The sequence below is a fragment of the Camarhynchus parvulus genome, chromosome 1 (genome assembly GCF_901933205.1).
Source record: "Camarhynchus parvulus chromosome 1, STF_HiC, whole genome shotgun sequence".
NCBI classification, from domain to species: domain Eukaryota; kingdom Metazoa; phylum Chordata; class Aves; order Passeriformes; family Thraupidae; genus Camarhynchus; species Camarhynchus parvulus.
Window position 1 is genome coordinate 71,918,517 of NC_044571.1, and position 22,447 is coordinate 71,940,963.

Here is a 22,447-nt window from a genome sequence, read left to right on the forward strand (position 1 = left end):
TCTCAAGATGAGGATTCAGCCTGATGTTTCAAATGGTCATGAGGAGGAGCCGTATCTGAAATTCCAAGTGGCCAAGAAAACACTTGTTGCATACAAACACAGTCTTTGCTTGCATTTCATAACATTGCACAAGGCTTAAAAAGTAATCTCCAAATTTGCACACCCATATCACTGTGTACACAGAGAATGGCTAAATAGACCTGGTGTGCATTGAAATTCATGTCATAGCCAGAGCCTGCCCTCTTGCTCCATATGCACCAAGGGCTTGGCATTGCAGAGAGCATTTGAGTATCTGGATTTATATGTGAATCTTTGAGAAGTGGAAAATAGACAGAAGAGCAATTAGATTGCTCTTGTTAGGCCAAAGGGAGCATGGTGCAAAACTGTGCATTAATTGTAGTACTTGAAGCAAAAAATGGCCACAGCACAGAGAAGACTTTTAAAAAGGGAAAAAAGGAAGACCCAGGAAACTACAGGTATGACAGTCTTATCTCTGTGCCCAACAAGATCACAGAGTAGATCCTCCTGGGAACTATGCTAAGGCACATGGAAAACGAGGTGACTGGTGGCAGCTAACATGGCTTCACTAAGAGCAAATCATACCTGACAAATTTGGTGGCCTTCTACAGCAGGGTCACAACAGTAGTGGATAAAGGAAGAGCAACAGACAAAATCCACTTGGACTTGTGAGAGACATTTGACACTGTCCCATATGACATCCTCATTTCTAAAATGCAGAGACATGGATTTGATGGGTGGACCACTTAATAGATTGGGAATTAGCTGGATGGTCACACTCAAAGAGTTGTGGTCAACAGCTTAATGTCCAAGGGGAGAAAAATGAGACGTGGCATTCCTCAGGGATTGGTGACTGGTGCTGTTTAACAGCTTTGTCAGTGATGTGGCATAGAGTGCACCCTCAGCAAGTTTGCCAGGGACATCAAGTTGTGTAGTGAGATTGACATGCTGGAGGGAAGGGATGTTATCCAGGGAAACTTTGACAGGCTTGAGAGGTGGGCCCATGTGAACCACATTAGGTTCAAAAAGGCCAAGTGTACCTGCACTTGCCCTGCACCTGCATCAGGGCAATCCCAAGCACAAATACGGGCTGCATGGAGGATGGATTAAGAGCAGCACTGAGCAGAAGGACTTAGGGGTGCTGGCTGACAAGCAGCACTCCTGGGTGTGTTTTGGCAGTGTGCTCTCATATCCCAGAAAGCCAACTGCATCCTGGGCTGCATCCAAAGCAGTATGGGCAGCAGTGGGAAGGGACAGGATTCTGCCCCTCTGCTCTGCTGTTGTAAGACCCCACCTGCCATGCTGCATCCAGCTCTGGGGTCCCCAGTGTAACAATGGAGTGGGTCCATTGGAGAGTCATGAAGAAGATGATCAGAGTGCTGTAGCATCTCTCCAATGAAGACAGCTTGTGAAAGTTGGGATTGTTCGGCCTGGAGAAGGCTCTGGAGAGACCTTAGAGCAGGCTTCCAGTACCTGAAGGGTGCCATATGAGAACTGGAGAGATTTCTTATGAAAGCATGTAGTGACAGGACAATGGGGAATAGTTTTAAACTGGCAGAGGGCAAGTTTAGATTAGATATAAGGAAGAAATTCTTCCCTGTGAGAGTGATGAGACACTGCCACAGGTTGCTTAGAGAAGCTGCGGATGCTCCATTCCTGGAAGTGTTAAAAGCCAGGTTGGATGACGCTTGGAGCAGTGTGGTCTAGTGGAAAGTGTCCCTGTCTCAATGGCAGGGGGTTGGAACTAGATGATCTTTAAAGTCCCTTGCAACCCAGACCTATGGGTTCTATGATTTGTGATCACGGGGATAGAAAAGCAGGGACCACTTGAGTTGTTTTGCATGCTGTCATAAGATGCTGCTTTAAAACAATTGGTTGTGACTTCTGTGTTTCTATTCACTTTGATTTACAGTATAGCAATATTCCTATTCATGTGTTTATCACATTCCATGACTTAAAGAAAACTTTACTCATTTAAGTTACAGAGTCATTATAACTAAAATCTGTATTTTAATTATTTGCAAATCACATATTATCCAACCTATAGTTTACTACCCTCTAACATTCAGAGCCTTTCTTCTTTAATCCTGGAGTTTTTATGAGCTCTAGTAGAGTATGTAGATGTAAGGTAGAGCAGAGACTGAAAGAAAGTAGCTACAAAGTTGAAAGGATGTTTAGGACTGCTGTGATCCTTTTTAGACATGGAACTTTGTATTCCTGAAGTGAGCTAAAAGCAGCGGCTGGTGTGGGAAGTTAATTCAGAATAGATGTGGGTTGAAAGACTGTGGGAAGACTAGGAGACACGCGGTGATAATGACAGTCATCAAACAGGAACACGTGGTGAAGCATTTTTGGAGGGGAAACTCTTTCAGTTTCTATGCTGTATTCATGTATATTATTCTGTGATGATACTGTAGTAAAGCATGATGGAGAGCTGAGGATTTTTCAGTTGCCTACTGTGGTGGATTGACCCTGACTGGATGCCTGGTGCCCACCAAAGCTGCTTTTGTTGCTGCCATTCTCAGCTGGACAGGGGAAAGAAAATAAAACAAAAACTCACCCCCAGGTTGAGTTAATGACAGGGAGACAAAGGACTCACCAGTTACAGTCTTGGGCAAAACAGACTCAACTTGGGGAAAGTTAATTTATTATCAATCAAATCAGAGTAGTATAATAAGAAATACAAACTAATTCTTAAAATACTTTTCTCCCACCCCTCCCTTCCTGAATTCACTCCTGAATTCTCTACCTCTTCCCCCACAGTGGTGCAGGGGGACAGGCAATGGGGGCTGCAGTCAGTTCATCACATGTGTCTCTGCTGCTTCTTCCTCCTCAGGAGGAGGCTTGTCACACTGCTCCCTTGCACCAGTGTGGGGTTCCTCCCACAGGAGACAATTCTCCATGAACTTCTTCAATGTCAGTCCTTCCCACAGGCTGCAGATCTTAGCACTGAGTTCTCCAACATGGGTCCCCCACGGTGTCACAAGTCCTGTCAGCAAACCTACTCCAGCACGGGCTCCTCTCTCCACAGATTCACCAGTCCTGCCAGGAGCCTGCTCAAGCCTGGGCTTCCCATGGGACCTCTTTCATGCATTTCCCCTGTTCTAGTCTGGGCTCTTCCATGGCTGCAGGTGGATCTCTGCTCCTCTCAGAATCTGCAGGGGCACAGCTGGCTCCCCAAGGTCTGCGCCAGAGGCTGCCGGGGAATGTCAGCTCCAGCGCCTGGAGCACCTCCTGCCCCTCCATCACTGAACTGTGTGCCTGCAGTGTGGTTGCTCTCATGTTTTCTCACTTTCTGGCTGCTGCTGTGCAGCTTTTTTCCACCTCATTTTAAGTCTGCTATCCCAGAGGCACTACCAGAGGATAACCCTGATGGGCTCAGCCTTAGCCAGCAGTGGGCGGGTCTATCTTGGAGTCGGCCGGCATTGGCTGTGTCGGACACGGGGGTGGCTTCTGGAAGCTTCTCAGAGAAGCCACTCCTGTAGTCCCCCCCGTACCAAAGCCTTGCCAAGCAAACCCAATAGACCTACACAGAGGTATGCTCAGAATTTTCCCCAACAACTTTTTAGGGACTGTAATCCTGAACCCAATTTCAATAAAACTTTCTCTTTTATATGGATGTATGGCACATATGGATGACAAGTCTGCATGTGCAATTTCATGTTTCTATTGCCAAGGCCATGTGATACTTAATCCCCATCTTTCCATCCCGTTTGTGATTATAGAAACGGGTCAGGCCAAGCTATTTTATTTGTGCAAGTCACTCACCTCACAGACAATAGCAAATACTTCTCTCAGTTTTCTGGTATCCTTCTTTGCTGATAAAGCTGTGTAAACAAGTGCAAAGCACACAGGATTTTGACTCCCAGAGTACACAGAGGTGTGACTGTAGTTTTTCCTCTACTCAGTATCATTATTTCTCCCCCAAGAAAATATGCGAAGTTTGTTGACTGGAGCTTCTTATGCTGCTTTGAGATGCCTTGCCAAGTTGTATGTTATCCCACTTCCTTCCTGCAGGCAATCCAAACAGTGGAGGCTTCCACAGGAGCCCTGCCCCTCACAACTGCACCACACAACTGCTCAGCTCTCAGGCCCTCTCTTACAGCACAAGAAAAACGTGGTGGCTCAGTGCTGGGCTCAGCAGGAGCTCTGAGAGCCTGCCCTGCTGAGGGCAGACCTTGAACAGGAGAGTTCTGCAAGCCCAGGAGATGCTGTGAGCCAGCAGCAACCCCTGGGCAGCTCCACACTGCCATGCAGATGTGGCAGGTATGCCAAGGGAAGGCCAGCTCCATTGGCACAGTCACTGTGAAAAGCCAGTTTACTTAGGAAAATGAGATGAAGCAGCAGGCGTACAGCACCACTGGAAAATTACTGTATCAAAGAGAGGCTAAGCAGCGAGGATCTGAATTTCTGCAGGGTAACTAGGGCAAGACCTAAGCCCTACAGGTTTGCCTCAGAGCTTTGTATCTGGGCAATAGCCTGGAACTGAGAAATTGGACATCCCCTCTGACTCTTTGTATTTTGCATCCTTTTGTAATTCTGTTTCTTTTTCAGTGACAGTATGATCTAGTTGTTGACCGTTGTTTGGTAGATGAGGATTCTGTTCCTGGCTTTGCCACTGAATTGCTGTGTTCCTTGTGAATGTTCATGCAGCCTAGCCCTGCTTCTCTCTTCAACTCCTCTGTCCATCTTATCTGCAGAGATGTAATCTCTACTCTGAAGAAGTCGTCCCTTATTACAGGTTTGGGGTTTTTTGGTAGCAATTGCAGCCTTCTGGTGCACCATCCCATATAGCAAGATTAACTGATATTTTCCCTATGCCTCTCTGGAATGTTCTTGTTAAGTAGTTGTTCCACACATGTGGTTGCCTTGCATCAGCATGGTCTTATTTCTGGTTTTTTTTTTTTTAATTTATGGTTACTTCTATCACCTACTTCTCTCACTCTTTGATGCAAAAGCAGACTTTTTAAAAATAGAGGTAGAAATAAGTTTTTTCTACTTCTATAGCTGACATCTACCTCTACCTCTGTTTCCATAGAAGTCTTATTCAGTGTTTCTGGAGTATTTGAGTGCACATAGTGCAATCTCTTACAGTTCGACTTCCATGTCTTATATCGACTCACTCCTTTTTCCTTGTGCATTACTGATATCAGTCTGCAATCTAATTCTCTTCTTCTGCAATGTGTCTTTCTTATCCATGTACTTCCTTACCCATCTGTACTATTATTTTAATTGTCTTTGAATGCACATTAATAGTGCTTCTTAACATATGCCACTACCGCTTTTTCTATTCCATTCCTTCCTTTACCCTGATCCATGTCCAGTTTCTCTCAGCATTTAATCAGTTGAAATTCACTGCTGTTATTTTTTTCCCTTTAGAGCTGACTTAGTCATAATAACAAGGCTTACAGGGAAAGATCCAAGTCTTGTTCAAAGATCTGATCCAAGGCTCATTACCATGGTCACTATTTTTTTTTTTATAATCTTCCAGTTATATTTCCCTCCTTTTCCTCTGACTCTGGCAGATCCAGCAACATCTCAGAAGAGGAATGGTTTCCTCTGAGACCCACGTGTAATCCAAACCACACATTATGCTGGGAACCCGAAGTATGTTCAATTGATATCTAATCTGGCACTTCCTTGTCCTTTTCTGAAGTACCACTTTTCCTTGTAAGGCTTTTGATAAGGTAGCCTATTAAATGTGCTAACTTGTGACTTCATTCAAGCCTTTAGCTGGGAGAACCATTTCTATGTTTGTAAGGTGAGATGGTTATAATCCATCTAGTGTTATCTTCCAAGGGCACTGGACTGCCAGCCCTCACTGCTGAACTCCCTTGTTAATGTATTTATGCTCTCTAGCCATACCTATTTGTCCTTTCTTAGGACAAGAAGGATCTTGATAAGTTTCTAAGAATTGTACACCTTAAGGCTTGCTGAAATGGTTTTGGGTTTTTGCTCTGGGAAGGGTTAGAAGTAGATGTGGTAAAATGCCTGTGACTCAGTCTGGTTTGTAAGCAAATGGACATGGGTTCCTAACTAACCCTGAGAATGTAAGCTGTGTGCATTCCCTGCTGTGACTACTACCTCTTGTCTCCTTTTTGACAATTATCCATCAGATTTCTCTGGTGAGCTGTCGAGAAGGTGTCTTCCTAGAAGGTGCTTTTGGGGAATGTGACATTTAGCTTTAGTGATCAGGCATTAATTACAAGCAAGTAACTGAAAATACCATTTTCAGTAAAGTTTTGTTAAATGCTATTTTTGGCTTCATACGAGTAAATTGCAGTCTGTCACATGAGTAATTTCTATCTAATTCCAGGGTCTTATCTAATGGGATCAGATCTTTAAACAAGACTTAGACCTTTCCCTGTGTATGAGTTACTCATGGATAGAGCTGCACAGGGCTTTCATATCAGGCCTTCTAAACAGATACAGTAAATTATCAGAGAAATGAACACAGCTTTCCTTTACATTAATGCTGAATTCTGATGCTGGGCTTTTTATCAATTTAACATAATTATCGGTCACAGAAAGAGGTATTTTTCCAGAGATTTCCTAGCATTTCCAAAACATGGGAATTACCCCTCTCTCCTTATAGGCAGGGCAGTTCAGGTGGAGAAGTGAAACAGCTTGCTGTCAGTCCCAAAAGGGACGAGGAGTGGAAAAAAAGCTGATCTATGTTCTCTTTGGCTCTACAGATCTGGCTACCACCCCCTCACTCAGATCAACATGAAACATTTCAGTGGTGTATCAACCTTCTGAAGCCTTGAATAGTCCCTTATGGTTGCAAAATGCCCTTTCATTGGTGGGTGTGTGTATGTGTGTGTGCATGGGGCACTCCTCAGGCTCATTCCTCCCCATGTGCTCTGGTGCTGCCTTCACATGCTGTGCTCTGTTAAGGAGTATCCTAGTCCCAAATCCTTACCTCTGTACCAGTTGCTCTGGGAATTCAAAAGTGCCTCATTTGTTCTCTCAGGATAGGGGTTCCCCACAACTCATTCATTTTTTTTCCCCCCCTCACAAACATTTTGGGAAACTACCCTTCTCCTCACCAGTTCCTCATTTTCTGCAGCAAGCCAAGGGTTTTGAATACGCATGTGTTCCTCCCACACCTTTTCCTTCTGTCCGGAGTGTGAATCATTCAGAGCATGTGGCAGGAAGGACAAAGCTGTGGTGGGGGTATTGTTATGCTGGGAGATGCTGCTGTGCCTGGCCTTCGATGGAAAGATAATTGCAGGCTAGACTGATGGTTGCTGGATGCCCAGATCTGTTACCCAGGCTTCACATGTCCTGCATTACCCTTCTCTTTTTCTCTAGGATCAGAAGGGCACAGCCTAAAAACTTCTAAAATTTCCGGATTGGGTGGCAGTGTTGTTCAAAAGCAATCTGCATTGTATCTGAACAAAGTGATGCCATCAAGCTGATTTCAGGGACTTGAACACTTCAGCAATTCAGTTCCAAATGGAGAGCACAACTGGCTCACACTGGTGAAATTCCACACGAAGTCTCGACATTCCTACAGTCCTCTTGGGCTCTGCTGGGCTCCAGCTGCAGTCAATAATTGATACAAAGTCTGGGGCTGGGAGCAGAGTACATAGGAACGTGGGTCCTTGTGAAATTCAGAGTTTTGAACCTTTTGAACCTGTGAGTGCTGTAAAGGCAGTCTGAGCATCCAGAATGCCTTACCCAGTTAACCAGTCTGTGTGCAAGCTGAGACAGTTTCCCAGTTAGATTTGTCCAATTTCACTACTTTGTGCCGAAATAAAATGAATTTCTGAAGTACCAGTCTCACATTCACTGCATCTTTGCCACTCCAAAGAGTGCTGTGATACATCTCCTAGGCATACTCTTAAGGGGAAAAAAACAAGCATACCTAAACCATACCTAGAATTTGGTTATAGTTTATTTTTTTCACCTACTCAATTATTGAAGCACTGAGCCTAACTTTGACCACCAGAAATGCAATTTTGCATCAGGGTTAAACATGTATATTATATTCACATATAGGTTGTATTGTCCGTACTGTGCTGGAGAACCCAGAACTGCTGTTTCAAACTGGTTTTGCGTTGGTGATTTGAGAATAATGATTCCCCAGAATCACTCTGCAAAGCAAATCAATGTGTCGAAACACGAAAATTTTAGTCACATTGTGAAGTCTTTTTTTGTTGCTCATGATTCATGTTACGTCGCACTGGTTTGTTCTAAGCATGTCACTGTTATTCTAAACAGGATGTCATTGTCAGCAAATTCCTTGTGTATGTATGTTCATACACACGTGTTCACGTGTTCACTATTATTTCACATGTGTGTGTCCCTCTTTTTGAAAAAACCAGCAGAGAACTAGGCATTGGCATTATTGATAATATTCCTGCTTTAGGAATATTATCAAGTTTTCTGAACGGGTTCAAGCTTTTATCAGCAATTCGTACTGCGTAAAGAAAAAGTTCATCCACCCACATCCTAATTACTTGGTTGTTAGGAGTATTTTTAGCACCATGATTTGGTAATTGGTTCCAAATACAATAGTTTAGAAAGAGACACTGTGGCCCAGCAAACAGTGAAACAAGAGTACAAGGAGGGGGACATCAGATGTCAGGATGGAGCTGCATAGAGCTCCCACCTCCCTTGTTGTTGCAGGTGGGTGGAAGGAAAAAGAATGTGAAATAGTGGATCTGTGATCCTTCCCACTTGCCCACACGGCAAGACAGCTGCTCAGGCAAGTCAGCAGGTGAGTGCTGTAAACACCACAGACCCAGCAGCATCACTCCCTGAGGCAGAGCCATGAATAAACACAATGACCCTTTCTCATGGTCGATTATTATCTCATAGGCTAGTCTGGGAACAGACTTGCTGCTTGGCACAGCCCAGATTGTACTCTTCTTTTTATGGAGCATCTTTCCTTCTGGAGGTGCCTTACTGGGGAGAAGATGGCTGGGAAGAAAGACTTACTGTAATTTCCAAAGAGATTACTTTCACAGCGATCTCCAAAAACCTACAAAGATCAAATCATAGTTTTAACCAAGTTGTTGTATCAACCTAGCTGACTTCAATTTCCCTCAGATTTCTGAGGAGCCTGATTTCCATTAGTTTGGGTTTCTAAGAGGGTAAAAGCAGAAATAGTCTACAGAGTATCTACATCTGTGGTGCACCAGCTGAATATGGGCACCTTCTAGAGGATGGATGCGACCCATCTCACCTGTACTTGCTGCTCTCAGGTGGGAATTCTATCCCAGGAGCTCTGTGCACATGCATGAAATTCAGAAAGCGCAGCTGGCTGGAACCAGGAAGCAAAAGAGTGCAGCCGAGTCTCATTCCCAGATGGATCCAAATGCAATAGGAAAACAAACAATTCCAAAGAAGAAAAGTAAATTAAAAGATCTGTTTTACTTAGATTTAAGAAAGCGGTTAACAAGCAAATCTTACAAAAGAGTATTATAGCGCAGAGTAAGCAATTTTTATCTTGATGCTGTTCCTTTAAACCAGCCTGAACTTTGTTGGGAAAAGGTCTCAAAGCATTGAGCAATGTCTGGTTTGGGCAATCGTGTTGCTATGCTTCATCGGATAAGCACAGCAGTAATTCAGAAAATGAAGCCATGCTGCATCTGTCATATCATTTAAAATTTACTTCAGTTTTGCAGGTATTTGAAGATTGCAAAATGACCCACATTTTCCTGCTATATTCTGCCAACACTGGAATCTGGTCTGAACCGAATGGATTTCCTTATCTTTAGCTTTCCAGAATGAGAGGCTTCCTCTTTCCCCCCTGACCCTGCCTGACAATATATTCCAGTCAATGACACTACTGAAATTCTGACAGCAATTTATATACAGTAACTGACTGCCTTCAGATGAGATGCTAAACAATTTCTATGCACCAGGCTGCATTTTCCTCATGAAATGCAGCACTCTATTCTCTTCCCAAACCAGCACTTTTGTAAGCACTATTTTTTTTAAAGTATTATTCATGTATAGGCACTATTGACAGTTTTGCATGGAAGACATTGAAAAAAAATTACAATAAACAAGCTCAGAGAAATATCCTGAGATAGGACTGCCCATGAGTCTATTACTAACAAAAATAGTCTCCCTGGCTTGGAAAAGGCTGTAAATATAGCTCCCATCCTGGAAAGACAGTTATGCACAGACTTCTCTTTGTACGTGCTCGCAGTCCAGTGGAAGACACTGGGGCTCATCACATGATTAAACATGTCTTAGCAGTTTGCAAGACTGACATTTTCCCTGCCAAAAAGAGCAACCCTACAATGAGCACCTCTCAGCTGTGCAACAGGATTTTAAGAATTTTGAAGAATTTCAGGACTGCAGGCTTCTTCCATGTCAATGATCTAAAGATATATGCCTATGTATAAAAAAGTTTTATTTTCTTATGGTTTTTACTTTGTATGAATACCCCCTGGTTATGACTAGCATGCGTATCTGTCACGCTGAGGGGTTAGAGCCAGCCTCCCAGATCTGAACATTACTGTATTTGGGAGCGTGGGGATTATATCTCATTGTCAATTGTCTTTATTAAAAACCAGAGAGATATCTAAAATGGTATTATTTCTGCTTTCATGAAAAACAGGTTCATAAGTGGACATTATCATTCTCTACATGAAAGGAGGTTCAATGAGGTGAGGGTCTGTCTCTTCTCCCAGGTAACAAGCAGCAGGACAAACGGAAATGCTCTCAAGTAGTACCAGGGGAGGTTTAGATTGGATCTTAGGAAAAAGATCTTCTCTGAAAGGGTGGTTGGGCACTGAACAGGCTGTCCAGGGAAGTGGTGAGGTCACTACCCCTGGAATTGTTCAAAAGGTACGTGGATGTGGCATTTGGGGATGTGATTTAGTGGTGAACACGTCGATGCTGGGTTAACGGTTGTACTCGATGATCTCAGAGATCTTTTCCAGTCTCAGTGAATCTATGAATCTGGTTCCAGGTACCGCCATCCATAATAAGGTCAAATATGAACTTTGCATCCAAATATTCTTAGCAGCTTGGTTCTGCATTTTTGTTCCAGATGTGAATTCCCTGTCTGTCCTCTGATATCTCATAGCTCCGTTTTCTCCTCACCATTATGAAACAACATGAAAAACAAGTAACTCCCCCTCAAAAAAACCCCAAAAACAAACAAAAAAAAACCCACAAAAAACAAAAACGAAAACAAAAACAAAACAAACAAAAAAAAAACCAAAACCAAAACCAAAAACAAAAAAAAAAAAACAAAGCAAACCAGAAGCTAAAAGAAAACCCCAAGTAGGCATTGGAAATGCTGCCACTTTGTGTGCCTGGTTAGTCCAGCATGGAATGGAAACTGGTAGGAATAATGGTTATCAGCACAGACCTTTCAATCTAAATGAGTTTGGAGCATGGGGAAGAGCACTTCCAAGCCACCTATCCTTCCCAAGGAAGCTGTGGGTGCCTCATCCCTGGAAGTGTCCGAGGCCAGGTTGGATGGGACACTAAGCAACCTGGTTTAGTGGAAGGTGCCCTCCATGGGCAGGGGGCTGAAACTAGATGGCCTTTTAAGGTCCCTTCCTACCCAAGCTATTCCATGATTCTACCCCGGCCCATTTCGCCTCAACAAGTGGAGGCAGTGCCACCCCTCTCCCGCCAGGATCCAGCGAGGAGTTGCTGTGACGCGGAGTGTGTTTTGTGAGGGGAAGAAGTGTCACTACTGCCTGTACACCCACGGACGGGCGCCCCGAGAGGGCCGGCGGGCGGAGGGCAGGCGGCCCCCGCCACCTCGGTCCCTGAGGGCGCGCCAGCCCTTCCCGGCCCTTCCCGCCCTGGAAGCCCCTCCCCCCGCTGGAATGCGCCGGGAGGGGAGTGGAATGACGCGGGCGCCGCGCGGTCACGTGGCGCGAATGGAATGCCAACAATGTAGCGAATGTCCCGACTGCGCCCCGCACTCGGCGCCCGGGACGGCCAAGGGGGAAGATGGAGAGCGGCCCGCGCCGCCGCGGCCGCCGCCGCTGCTGAGCCGCGCCGTGCCGACCCGCGCAGGGCGAGCGGCGGCGCCGGGCGCCCCGGGGAGGTGAGCGGAGCGGGTGCGGGCGGCGCGGGCTCCCCCTCAGCTCGGGGTGGGAGCGCTCCCCATCCCCCAAAACTGCTCTGCGCGGAAGGGAAAGTCCTGTGGGGAAGCGGGGGGTGCGGGCAAGCGGAGCTGGGTTGGTTCTCGAAGCGGGAGCGAGCGTCCCGTGTGTGAGTCCCCCCGTGGGGGCCGCCCGGGCGTCCTGCCTGCACCCTCCGACATTTTCCGGACGCTCGTGTGACAGCGCAGCGCAGCTCCGGCGGAGCGGGGTGGGGGTCCGCCTGCCCGAGGCCTCTGCCCCAGCTGGCCGGAGCTGCTAATAAATGGCCGGAGTTTATTTTGGGAGCTTTCTGCCCACGAAAGGAGTGGGGGGAGAAGGGTTCCCGGCGGCACGGGGGTGCGAGGCGACCCGGCGGGGCAGACCCTGCGGGCTCGGTGTCGCAGGGAGCGAGGGCCCCGGGGAGCGGCCGGGGGCAGGCAGGGCCCGCAGGGTCCCGTCTGGCTGCGGCGGGGCCCCGCTGTTCCCAGTCTGCTGAAGGTCACTGCCAAAAGCCAGGAGCTCGCCACCCTCTCCACTGCCTCGTGAGCGGTGTGCGTGTTGAAATACCCCTTTCCTCGGGAAAGGCACTCGCCCAAATGACGCAGAAAGGGCTCGTTTGGAGTGTCCGGGCTTTGCGGTCAGTCATTGCCGGGCTGCTGAAGGAAGGTGAGCTGTTTCCCAGAGCTCTGCGTTGGGCCACTGCTTGTGGCTGGCAGTGGGACACGGGCACAGAGTCACTTTTGGAGAGTCCTGTTAGCAGGAGAGATGGAATCGTTTTAGGAAAAAAACCCTTTCTACTTTTCTTCACTTCCACAATGTACCCACTTATAAAGAGAGGCACGGTTTGTATAATAATGAAATTCCTGAAACACTTCCACCGCATTGTAGACCTCCAATACGAACTGAACAGTCCCCGCTTCCTTGAATTGGTGTTCTAAAAAAGCCCCCAAAGCGATACCTGTAAATTGAGTGAGGCAAGGTAATTGTAGCAGTTTCTTAAAAATTTACTCCTTCCTATACTGCAGTGATTTCAAGTTCAGCTCACTCCAGTGCCTGCACAGTTACAGGGAAACAGCTCACCAGCTTGGGTGAGCTTTAGTTTCTTGCCTGTGTCCCAGCTCCACAGAGCCACTAGCACTTGCAGCCTGTTGGTGAATGAAGAAACAGGAGAGTGAATAGATAGTGCTGCTGGGAAAACAGACATCAACATATAATTTCAGTGTGTCATTGATCAATTGTTTGGTTGCTGACAGAGCAGCTATTGGTATTTCTCAAATGAAACAAAAGAATCAGTTACTCGAAAATTGTTTAACTTGATGTAATTAAGGTAATGCTGCACCTACTTGAAGTGTCCATTATCCTTTAGGATAATGGACAAACTTCTAATTAGTACAGAACCTGTAACATTTTGGAAAAGACCTTAGGACTGTTTAGTCAGAATGGCTAACAACTCAAAAATAATTTCTTCTCATGGTAGGAAGGCTGTTGTTACATCCATGCTGCAGGCAGGGTGCAGATCAGAAGGATTTGAAATGATCCAAATCCAGATGTACAGTTAGAAATGCTTAGATAGAATGAGATACACTACATACCTTTTAAAGCATACAACCATTTAATGGTTTTTTTCTGAAAAATGCAAATCACAGGAAGATGTTAAAAAAGCCAGCAGCTTGTCTTTCCTTGTAAATCATCTGTAATATTTAGTGTTCCTTTTTTTTTGCTTATCTTACATATTTAGTTTAAAAAAAACCCCTGCAAAATATGAAACAGGTTTGCAGTTAGCTCCAGTACTTACTGCTCTGTTGCTGCTGTCATCCATACTGTCTGGACGACAGTATGGATGGTTTCTGGTTTAAGCAGTACTGTAAATGTAAGCTGAGGAAGTTGCCAGCTGGCTTGACCCAGCATTATTAGACTCGAGCTGAGGCTAAAGGTCATAGAAGTTCTTTATGTGAAGCATGTGTGTAAGTGGGAAAGCAATCTTTTGCTGCAAAAAGGTGGGGGGCTTGCAAGCTTTCCCAGCATGTCCCAGGCCTGAGGACTGGCACAGGGACTGAGAAGGAAGAACAACCCAGATGCCTAAACCAAGCCATATGGTGCCTGCTGCTGTCAGGAAAAGAAAGAAAATTATCGACCAATTAATTGCTCTGTATCTTCTAAGCACTAGCTAGTTATGATGTAATCCAAAGAAAGCTGCAATACTATTGTGTTTTATTTTTTACCAAGCCTGTGTGTTATCTTTTGCTATATTCTGTCCAAGTAGGAAAAATCTCTTTTTGAGATTCTGCAGTTGCTTTTGTCTTCACTTGGGACAATGAAAGCTTGACCTGTTACTGACCAATAGCTGGATTGTGGAAACATCAAAATCTGGATGAACAGCTTTAGCACTTCCCTTAAAACAATTGGCAAATGTTGCTGTCACTTCTCTGTCAGTTAGCTAGGCTGGGTATTCATGGAGAGCACCGAATGGAGGAGCTCAAGACCTCAAACACATTATAGGTGTTTTTTAGTTAATGGAGCATTTAAATCCTAACAAAAAAGGTTGACTTGGGTTAATCTCAAGCGATTAATCTGGGTTCCTGCATTTCAGACTGGTAAACCATCATAGGAGAGTCTGGGGTCTGACTGCACAGTTGCATTTCAGACCTTGGTAAAGGAAAGCTTGAAGTGGACTCTGTCGTGATGAGGAAGTGATGGTGGGCTTCAGAGGTGAATATGTCCTGATTCTGTTGGGCTTCACAGCAGGAAGCTGTTTGCTTGGCAGTGAGAAGTGATGGTAAATGCATGGAAATGGTTGGCTTTTTGGGAAGTATTGCAGCTATCACAACAAAAAGAATTTTTAGTATGACCGTGGGAAAATAAAGAACAGTACTTCCCTGAGAAATCCTTTTTAGTGATAAATGTCCTATGATCAAAAGTGAAGCACTTAAAAAAAAATCCAGTTGACTTCTGGGTGCTGGTGAGAAACACAGTGTGTTACCATCCTCTGTATTTGCAATTTGGAAACAACTGAGTGGAATTCTTCCCTTACCAGCAAGGTGGCTGGAGTCACTTTGCAAGTGCAAATGGCACCAGAAGCCAGCTTAGGCTGTCTTTTAATCCTGTTCCAAATGCACCATTATTTCATTATTGTATTATGGTGATGCATAAAGATTTTGTTAAGGTAGGACTCTTGTTGTAACCTCTGCTGCATGGAGATCACAAGTTTTACAGTTGCTCAGCTGTGCTGCATAGGTGTTCTCTGCAGAAGAGCTGACATGCAGCAGAGAACATAAAGCTGTCTCAAAGTCTTCTTTTTCTCTGTTGGGATGCTGTATGATCTGGTTCTTCATCTTCCGCTCTTACTGTGTAGCTCCATTTACCAGTCTTCTCCCTTTCTTCCCTATAAGGCACAGCTAATGAAATATCAATATACCCTTTCCTCTCTTCTTTTTTTTCCTCCCCTCTTCCTTGCAGTTCTGGTGAGAACTGTTACCTTCGGACTTTGCTAAGTTATTCACGTGGAAAGGCAAAATATCTTCCTGTTATTGACTTTGTTATTGAAATACCAGAAGTTGCTATGGTTAGAGTCATCAATATTTCCATTATAAATCTTTTTCATAAACTTCTGAAACTGTGCTCAGCTAGTGTAAAACAAACAAAATCTTAAGTGGGGGAAAAACATTTCATAAGCATACTCTTCCCTATTTATGAAATAGGATAGGCTTGTCCAGAATTTGGTTATGCAATTGGATAGGAAACTTGCCAAAATTAGGTACTGTAAAATTCTTAAATTATTTTTTTAAACCTTGGTTTTTAGGAGCTTTATTTTAATTTATTTTGAAGATTAGACTTACAAGAAAAATGAGTTATTTATTAGTTTTGTTGAGAAAATGTTCTAGAATCCTGCTGAAAACAGATAAAGTGAAAATCATTAAAGGGTATCCAACTGTGACAGCTTAAGAGGTTCAACTGATTCATTTTCACTTGATTAATTGTCATGCTGTCCCTTCAGAGGCATTTACAATATCTACTTAATTGAATGTACTTTCTGGTTTTTTTTTTCAGTCACTGGCAGTCTGCAAAATGATGATTCCACAGATTATCATTTTTCGTGGGAAATGTGAAGATTGTGAGCTGAAGTAAAACATTGGTAGAAATCTCTTGAGAATTTTGCCTTTTCTTCTCTGTGAAGGATTATGTTTACAAGAAATTGATACCATCAAGTGACACTTCTTTGAAATAATTTTAAAAAAACAAATAATAAAGCTGTATTTATGGTCAGAGAAAACTGGATCAACAATGAGGCCAAAGACTTTTCCTGCTACGACGTATTCTGGAAACAGCAGACAAAGGTTGCAAGAGATTCGAGAAGGTTTAAAGCAGCCATCCAAATCTTCAGGTCAGGGCCTGCCAATTGGAGCAGGCAGTGAAACTTCTCTGGACCCTAAGATTTTAATAGGGAAGGATGCTGCAAGGCAGCAGCAGATGAGACAAACGCCCAAGTTTGGACCATATCAGAAAGCTCTGCGAGAAATCAGATATTCTCTGCTGCCCTTTGCTAATGAGTCGAGCACCACAGCAGCCGTGGAAGTCAACAGGCAGATGCTCCAGGAACTGGTGAATGCAGGTTGTGATCAGGTACGTATGTACTGGGAGTGAAGATTGGCACTGCTCTCAAAACAAGTTCATACTCTGGGCTGAAGAAAGGATTTTGATGGTGGCTGTCAAAATCATGGAAATGCACTGATTCTTCTGGCAGTCATATTTCTGTATGAGCAACAGAATAGATGGACTTACTGGGGACAGATATGACTAGTGTGGAGTTCATTTATGTTAAAGACAGTCATGGTCACCTCTATGATTCTTCTATGGTTCTTCTATAGTTTCCACAGTTGATATATGAGACTGAACAAGGTAGCTTGCCTTTTTTTTTTAGCTTTCTTTTCTTCTTTTTTCTTTCTTCATTTTCCCTGCAATGCTTAGTAACAAGCCTTAGTTGTGAGTAATAGGGTGGAATTTTGTCTAGCACATCTAAGCCCAGCTCACTGTCAGAAAAAACTGTAAGAAATTATAGACACAATATCTGGTATTTGAAGAATCTCACTTGCTGTTGGCCAGAAGCACGAGGCCTTGGATGGATGTTCAGCTGACTGCAGTGATTCTGTCCACACCTTTTCTTCTTCTCTTTCTCTGCTTCTATTAAGAAGTGGTAGCCCTGCTCAGATCAGAGACTTGGTGTAGAGATGCTTTTTATTTTTGTCATCCTGGGATTGATGTTAGAATATATTCTTAATTAAAAGACTTTTCACGTGGTGCAAAACACAGTCTTTTTGTGTTCAGCTGCATTAATCTTGCTTGTGCTTCCAGTATTGGTGTCAACTTTCACCTCTGTGCAGGAGTAGTTCAAAATTTTGCTTTTTAGAGAAAAAATGCTGGTTTGGGTTCAGATTCTGAGTGTTGTAGGAAAACTTTTTTCCCTGTTTGATTGAAGTTGTTGACAAGCTGAAACATTTCCATTTATAGTCCTTGATACAAATTGGAGAGATTTAAAACCAAAGTGCTTTCAGTGGCATCTCCTTGATTTCAAAACTTAGCCCCCATTAACTCATTGCAGAATGTGAGTCTCTTTACTCTCCTAGACTATATTCTGATTCTGTATAACAAAACTAACATCAAACATTATTATAAACAGTGTAACAGTATGCATTTCCCTGGAGCCATATAAATATTAATTAGTGCTGTTTCTATGCCAAAGAGTTTATGCTACACAAGATAATCAGAGCTAGAGTAGATTGCATATCTAATAAGAAGTGCTGCAGAACAGCTAAACACTTCCTAGTCCAGTGAACCAAGATGCTGTACTGAATTATTTAACTGGAGGAGCTAAGGATTTTCTCTGATCACTAGAATGCCATGAAAACAGTGTTTTTTAGAACTCTAGCCTCTAAATTTCCCTAGCTATTGAGGATGGGAACACTCCCTGTTCATATGAGCCAGGGTTAAATGAGCACAGCTGGATTCTGGATTGGAAATGCACATTCGGTAGGTTACAGGGACAAATCGTTCACACATAGAACTTGGCTTGTTGGACTGAAATCTTGGAAAGTACTTTGAGCACACTACAGCACAGCAATGTTAAGCCAATGTATAAACCAGAAATACTTGAACACCTGCTAAAATGTCTTGGTATTCAAAGCAGTGTAATGATGTATGTGTGTAAATTTTTTTATATATTCAGCTATTTTGACTTCAATATTCATACAATGGCATTGCTGCTTCTAGAGCATTGAACCCAGTTCTGACTCTGATGTGGAGATTTTTGCTCCTTAAATTTTGCTCACATTTTTTGTTGGGCTTTTTTTTGCCCCTCCTCATTGACCATGATTCTTCCATCCTCCCATTTGTTGTTTCTCCCTAGCTGTGACTTGTTGCCTGGCAATGGCATTATTGGGCCTATTCTTTAGGTGTGTTTGGCACTCAGGTCTATGCTTAACCAGGGTCACATTTGGTTAGAGTCCAAATAGAGGTTTCAAGACTGGAATCCTGTGAATAAAAATGCTGAGCTTCCTAGGGTGAGTCCAGACCACATAAAGATTCACTGTCCTGGAAGGTGTGAATGAGTGGAGCTTCTTGAGATGATGTGGATGGTATCTGACCTTGGAGATGGCATGGTGTAGGGTGACAGACCTGATTACTGCCTCTAGATTCTTCTTTTCCCCCTGGTGCCTGAGCTGTTCTGAATCAGATGCTGAACTGTTTCATATCATGATGTGTTTTAAATCAATGATCCCAAGCTGCCCTGTCCCTGCTTGTGAATCAAAGCCTTTGAATGTCTGCCACACGGACATCTTCTGTAGTCCTGTGGGCAGCAACAGATCTCTGATTTACCAGAGAAGTGAAGGCAGCTTCAGTTTCTTTGGGGATGTTTTTATTTACCTCTGAACCCAGTGCTTGTGTGAGGTTGGTAAATGGGCATTGAAGCCCACAACCAACCTTCCCCTTTCAAAAGCCATGAGAAGCTGTTTTGAGGTTAAGGATTTCAGTCCTTGAACAGCTAATGTTTACATGAGCCTTCCACTAGAGCAAGCCTGCAGAATACAAAATCTTACTCCTCCTGATCCTGCTTCATGGTACACAAATCAGCTGGTCAGGTGCTGCAAGCATCCTGAAGTGTCTGGCAGTTTGTCATAAGCTCTATTCATGAGCATTCTAGGAGACTCTGAAGAAGGAGTAGAGGGCTATAACACTTAGTTTGATCTTACCAGAACTCCATTTTCCAGCTGGGTTTGGGCTGATGATTTTTGGTGTCCTGGATGGAGCACTGAAGAGTAACACTAACCTTGTGGGGAATGTTGTGGTGGACCCCATGCAAGGATCAGGATTCTTCTTCAGTCTATTGATTAAGCCACAATAAGGGCTTTTGGGAGGGTGAAGGGAAGTAGTAACAATTGAAAAGGAAAAGAATTTTAGAGGCTAGAAAAAGGATACTTCTGTTGAGTACTCTTACTAGCTCTGTGTATCTGTAGCATGATAGATTTTAACAACAACCATTTTACATCCTACAAGAGATGTTGTTTACTGGGGTTTGTAGCTCCCTGTTCTGCCTAAAGTGACTGTTACGTTTTAAGATGAAATTGAAATTGGTTTTATTAAATAAAAAGGAAACATAACATTTTATTACTTTACTCTTGTTCTGTAAAGTCCCACACAGCCAGGAGGTTCATTATGAACCACTTGGTAGACTTAACAAGTATATGAAATGCAGTGTAATTCATGAAGTAAATATCAAATTCTCATGTCTTTCAGTTGCAGTCAGCATAGGTGTTACATAGGAAAACAGACTTGGTTTTTTAAAATTAGTTAGGAAGTTGCCAGTATTCTTTTAAATGACCTGTTTTCTTCCAGAAAGATTTATTTTTCAGCCATTGTGTAGTTTTTGGTTTTATAGTGAAATCTGATACCCTAAACTTAATGGGGACTTCACTGGTCACCTGAAAGAAGCCACGATTGCATCTTTTCTTGTTTTTAAGAGATAAAAAACAAAATAACACACATAATTAGTCATTGTTTTTCTGAAACAAATGGAGCAACTTGTCTGTTGTTTGCTTAAGTCATCTTTTCAACAGTAATTATTTAGTGAGTTTCAATCAAAAATAATTAGTGCAGCCTAAATAGTTTCGAGACTCTCAGACCATGACTGTAAAAGACCCGACCTTTTTCTTTGTAAAAGCTTGAAACCAAAAGCACACCTAATATGCCATTCTTTAGTAAATAGAAGTCCTTGGGCTTGGAAGTATAACTTGCAGTCACTGCAGGGGGACAAGAGTGTGGGGCATCTGTCTTGTGGGCTGGTAAACCACTGGAATCACCTGGGGCAACTGGGTGGTGTTTGGGGTGTGGTGGTAAAAGCAGCTGCTGTTGTGGACTGAATGTTTCTAATGAATAGATGCAATTGAGTGTATGATCAGTGGCATTCCAACAACCTGAATGGACTGTACTGTACTTACTGTACTTCCTTAGAGCATAAACAGCCACTGACATTGTAATTTAGAGTGGGCTGCAGCAGTTCTAGATGAACTGTGCAATGTTACACACTTTTCACTTTGGTGGGCTTTTTTTTTTCTTTCCCTCAAGCAAACTTCCTTTTGAGCAAAGATAGCCTTTTCTGGGTGAAGATTTCTAGACATTGTTTGTTTGGGCAACTATTTTTAAGAAAAAAATCATGTTTTAAGATTTTTTACAGGCTACATACTGCCAGTAACATGCTATCTGCTGTATAAATATGAATATGTGAAGTGGGGAAGTTCTTATGCTTCATTTTCTCCAGAGGCTTTTATAAATATCTGGAGTGAAACATGTACCCCCTGTGCCAATATCAGAATATTTTGAAGGGGAAGATCTTTCCACTAATTGTAGTGTCTTTCAATAAAATGGAATGGTGTCTGTGGAATGGTGTAATAATATGTGTAAGAATATCAAATTGACTACATTGTCAGCAGTGTTATGCCGAATTAACGAGATTCAGTTTGTAGAAGTGGGGTAGGGGTTTTGGTTGCTTTTTTTTTTTCCCCTTAAATTCCTCATTGCATTCCAGGATTCTTCCAGTCTCTTCTTCATGGCTTGCCTTCTTTTCATTGAACCCATTAGGCAAAGATTCTACCCTGATTTGGGAATGCTGATTGATTTCAGGTTTTGAGAATGGGGAATAAAGTATTTCTCTCAATTTGAACAAATATTTGCAGTTCTTTAAGTGAGAGAAATTCTGTTCTGCCAAATAGAGCTTGGGCAAAAAGTCCTTTTTTTTGCATTTAGCATGTATAGTATTCTATTCTTCCTGTTCTGTATAGGTCATGCTTGTCCTATACAACTTGCACCTACGATCCATGTGCCATCAAGCAGTGTGTTACTGAGCAATAGGACTTTTCACCCATAATGTTGGAGTGATGACAGGAAGCAGATACAGTGTAGAGTTTTGTTTTGATAACAGACTTGCTGAAGCTTTGCTGTAGTGAAATATCTGTTGTGATGTATTTGTTAAGAGAACAAGTCTAAAGCAACAGCTTGCCTTCAAGGTGAAGGACAGCAAAAATTGTAATAGCAAGTAAGAGAACTAATTTCATAACACTGGCCTGTCCCGTAACAAAATTTTGTGTTTGCTTGAGTAAACTTTACCTGTGTTAGGAATTTTGCCTGCCCAGCTATTTACCAAAACCTCAAGGATGAGCATCTTAGTCATCTTCTGGATGTTTTCAGTCCAGATTGTTTGGTTAATGAAAAATGACTGAGCTGTTATAAGATTGCCTGGGTTATTCTGTGGGACATACTTTAAAGGTGAGGATCACAGAATAATTTGAATTGGAAGGAATCCACAAGGATCATCAAGTCCAGCCCTTAAGTGAATAGCCCATACAGGGATCTAACCTGTGCCCTTGGTGTTGTTAGCAGCATGCTCTCACCAGCTGAGCTAATGTGGTGCAAGTCATTACAAGCTGTGCTGCTTGTAGAAGTATTTTGGGTTACAGGGAGGAAAAAAGGATGTTCAAGTGAGGGCACTCACTGCTGAATGCAGGAGAAAGGTTTTATTTTAGCAACTGAAATAGATCTGATAATTCAGGCCAACAGTCTCTTGGGTGTTCCATTTGCATCCACCGTTTGAAAGTTGTTCACTCTGCCTTCTCTTTACTAGGTGTATCGAGGGCTTGTTTCATAACCTTTTCCTACACTTTTTTCTTTCTAACCTCCCTTTTTGGTTTCAGTCTTTCTGAGAGATTTCCAGTGTAACGCAGTGTTCTTCCATCAAAGCATGTAACGGAATGTGTTTCCCCACTAATATGCCTGAGGTTAGCAACTTAAGTAATTTCAGTTCTTCAGAAAAAAAG

General features: G+C 43.2%; 1 protein-coding gene across 1 annotated transcript in view; it reads left to right on the forward strand.

Annotated features, from left to right (window-relative positions):
* The first annotated feature begins 11,893 nt into the window (after nt 1-11,893).
* Nucleotides 11,894-22,447, forward strand: part of LATS2 (large tumor suppressor kinase 2) — a 48,587-nt gene continuing 38,033 nt past the window's right edge. The window contains exons 1-2 of the mRNA XM_030950473.1: nt 11,894-12,049; nt 16,134-16,706. Of these exons, the coding sequence (XP_030806333.1) occupies nt 16,368-16,706 (339 nt within the window). The 5' untranslated portion in view covers nt 11,894-12,049; nt 16,134-16,367. The remainder of the gene's footprint in view (nt 12,050-16,133; nt 16,707-22,447) is intronic.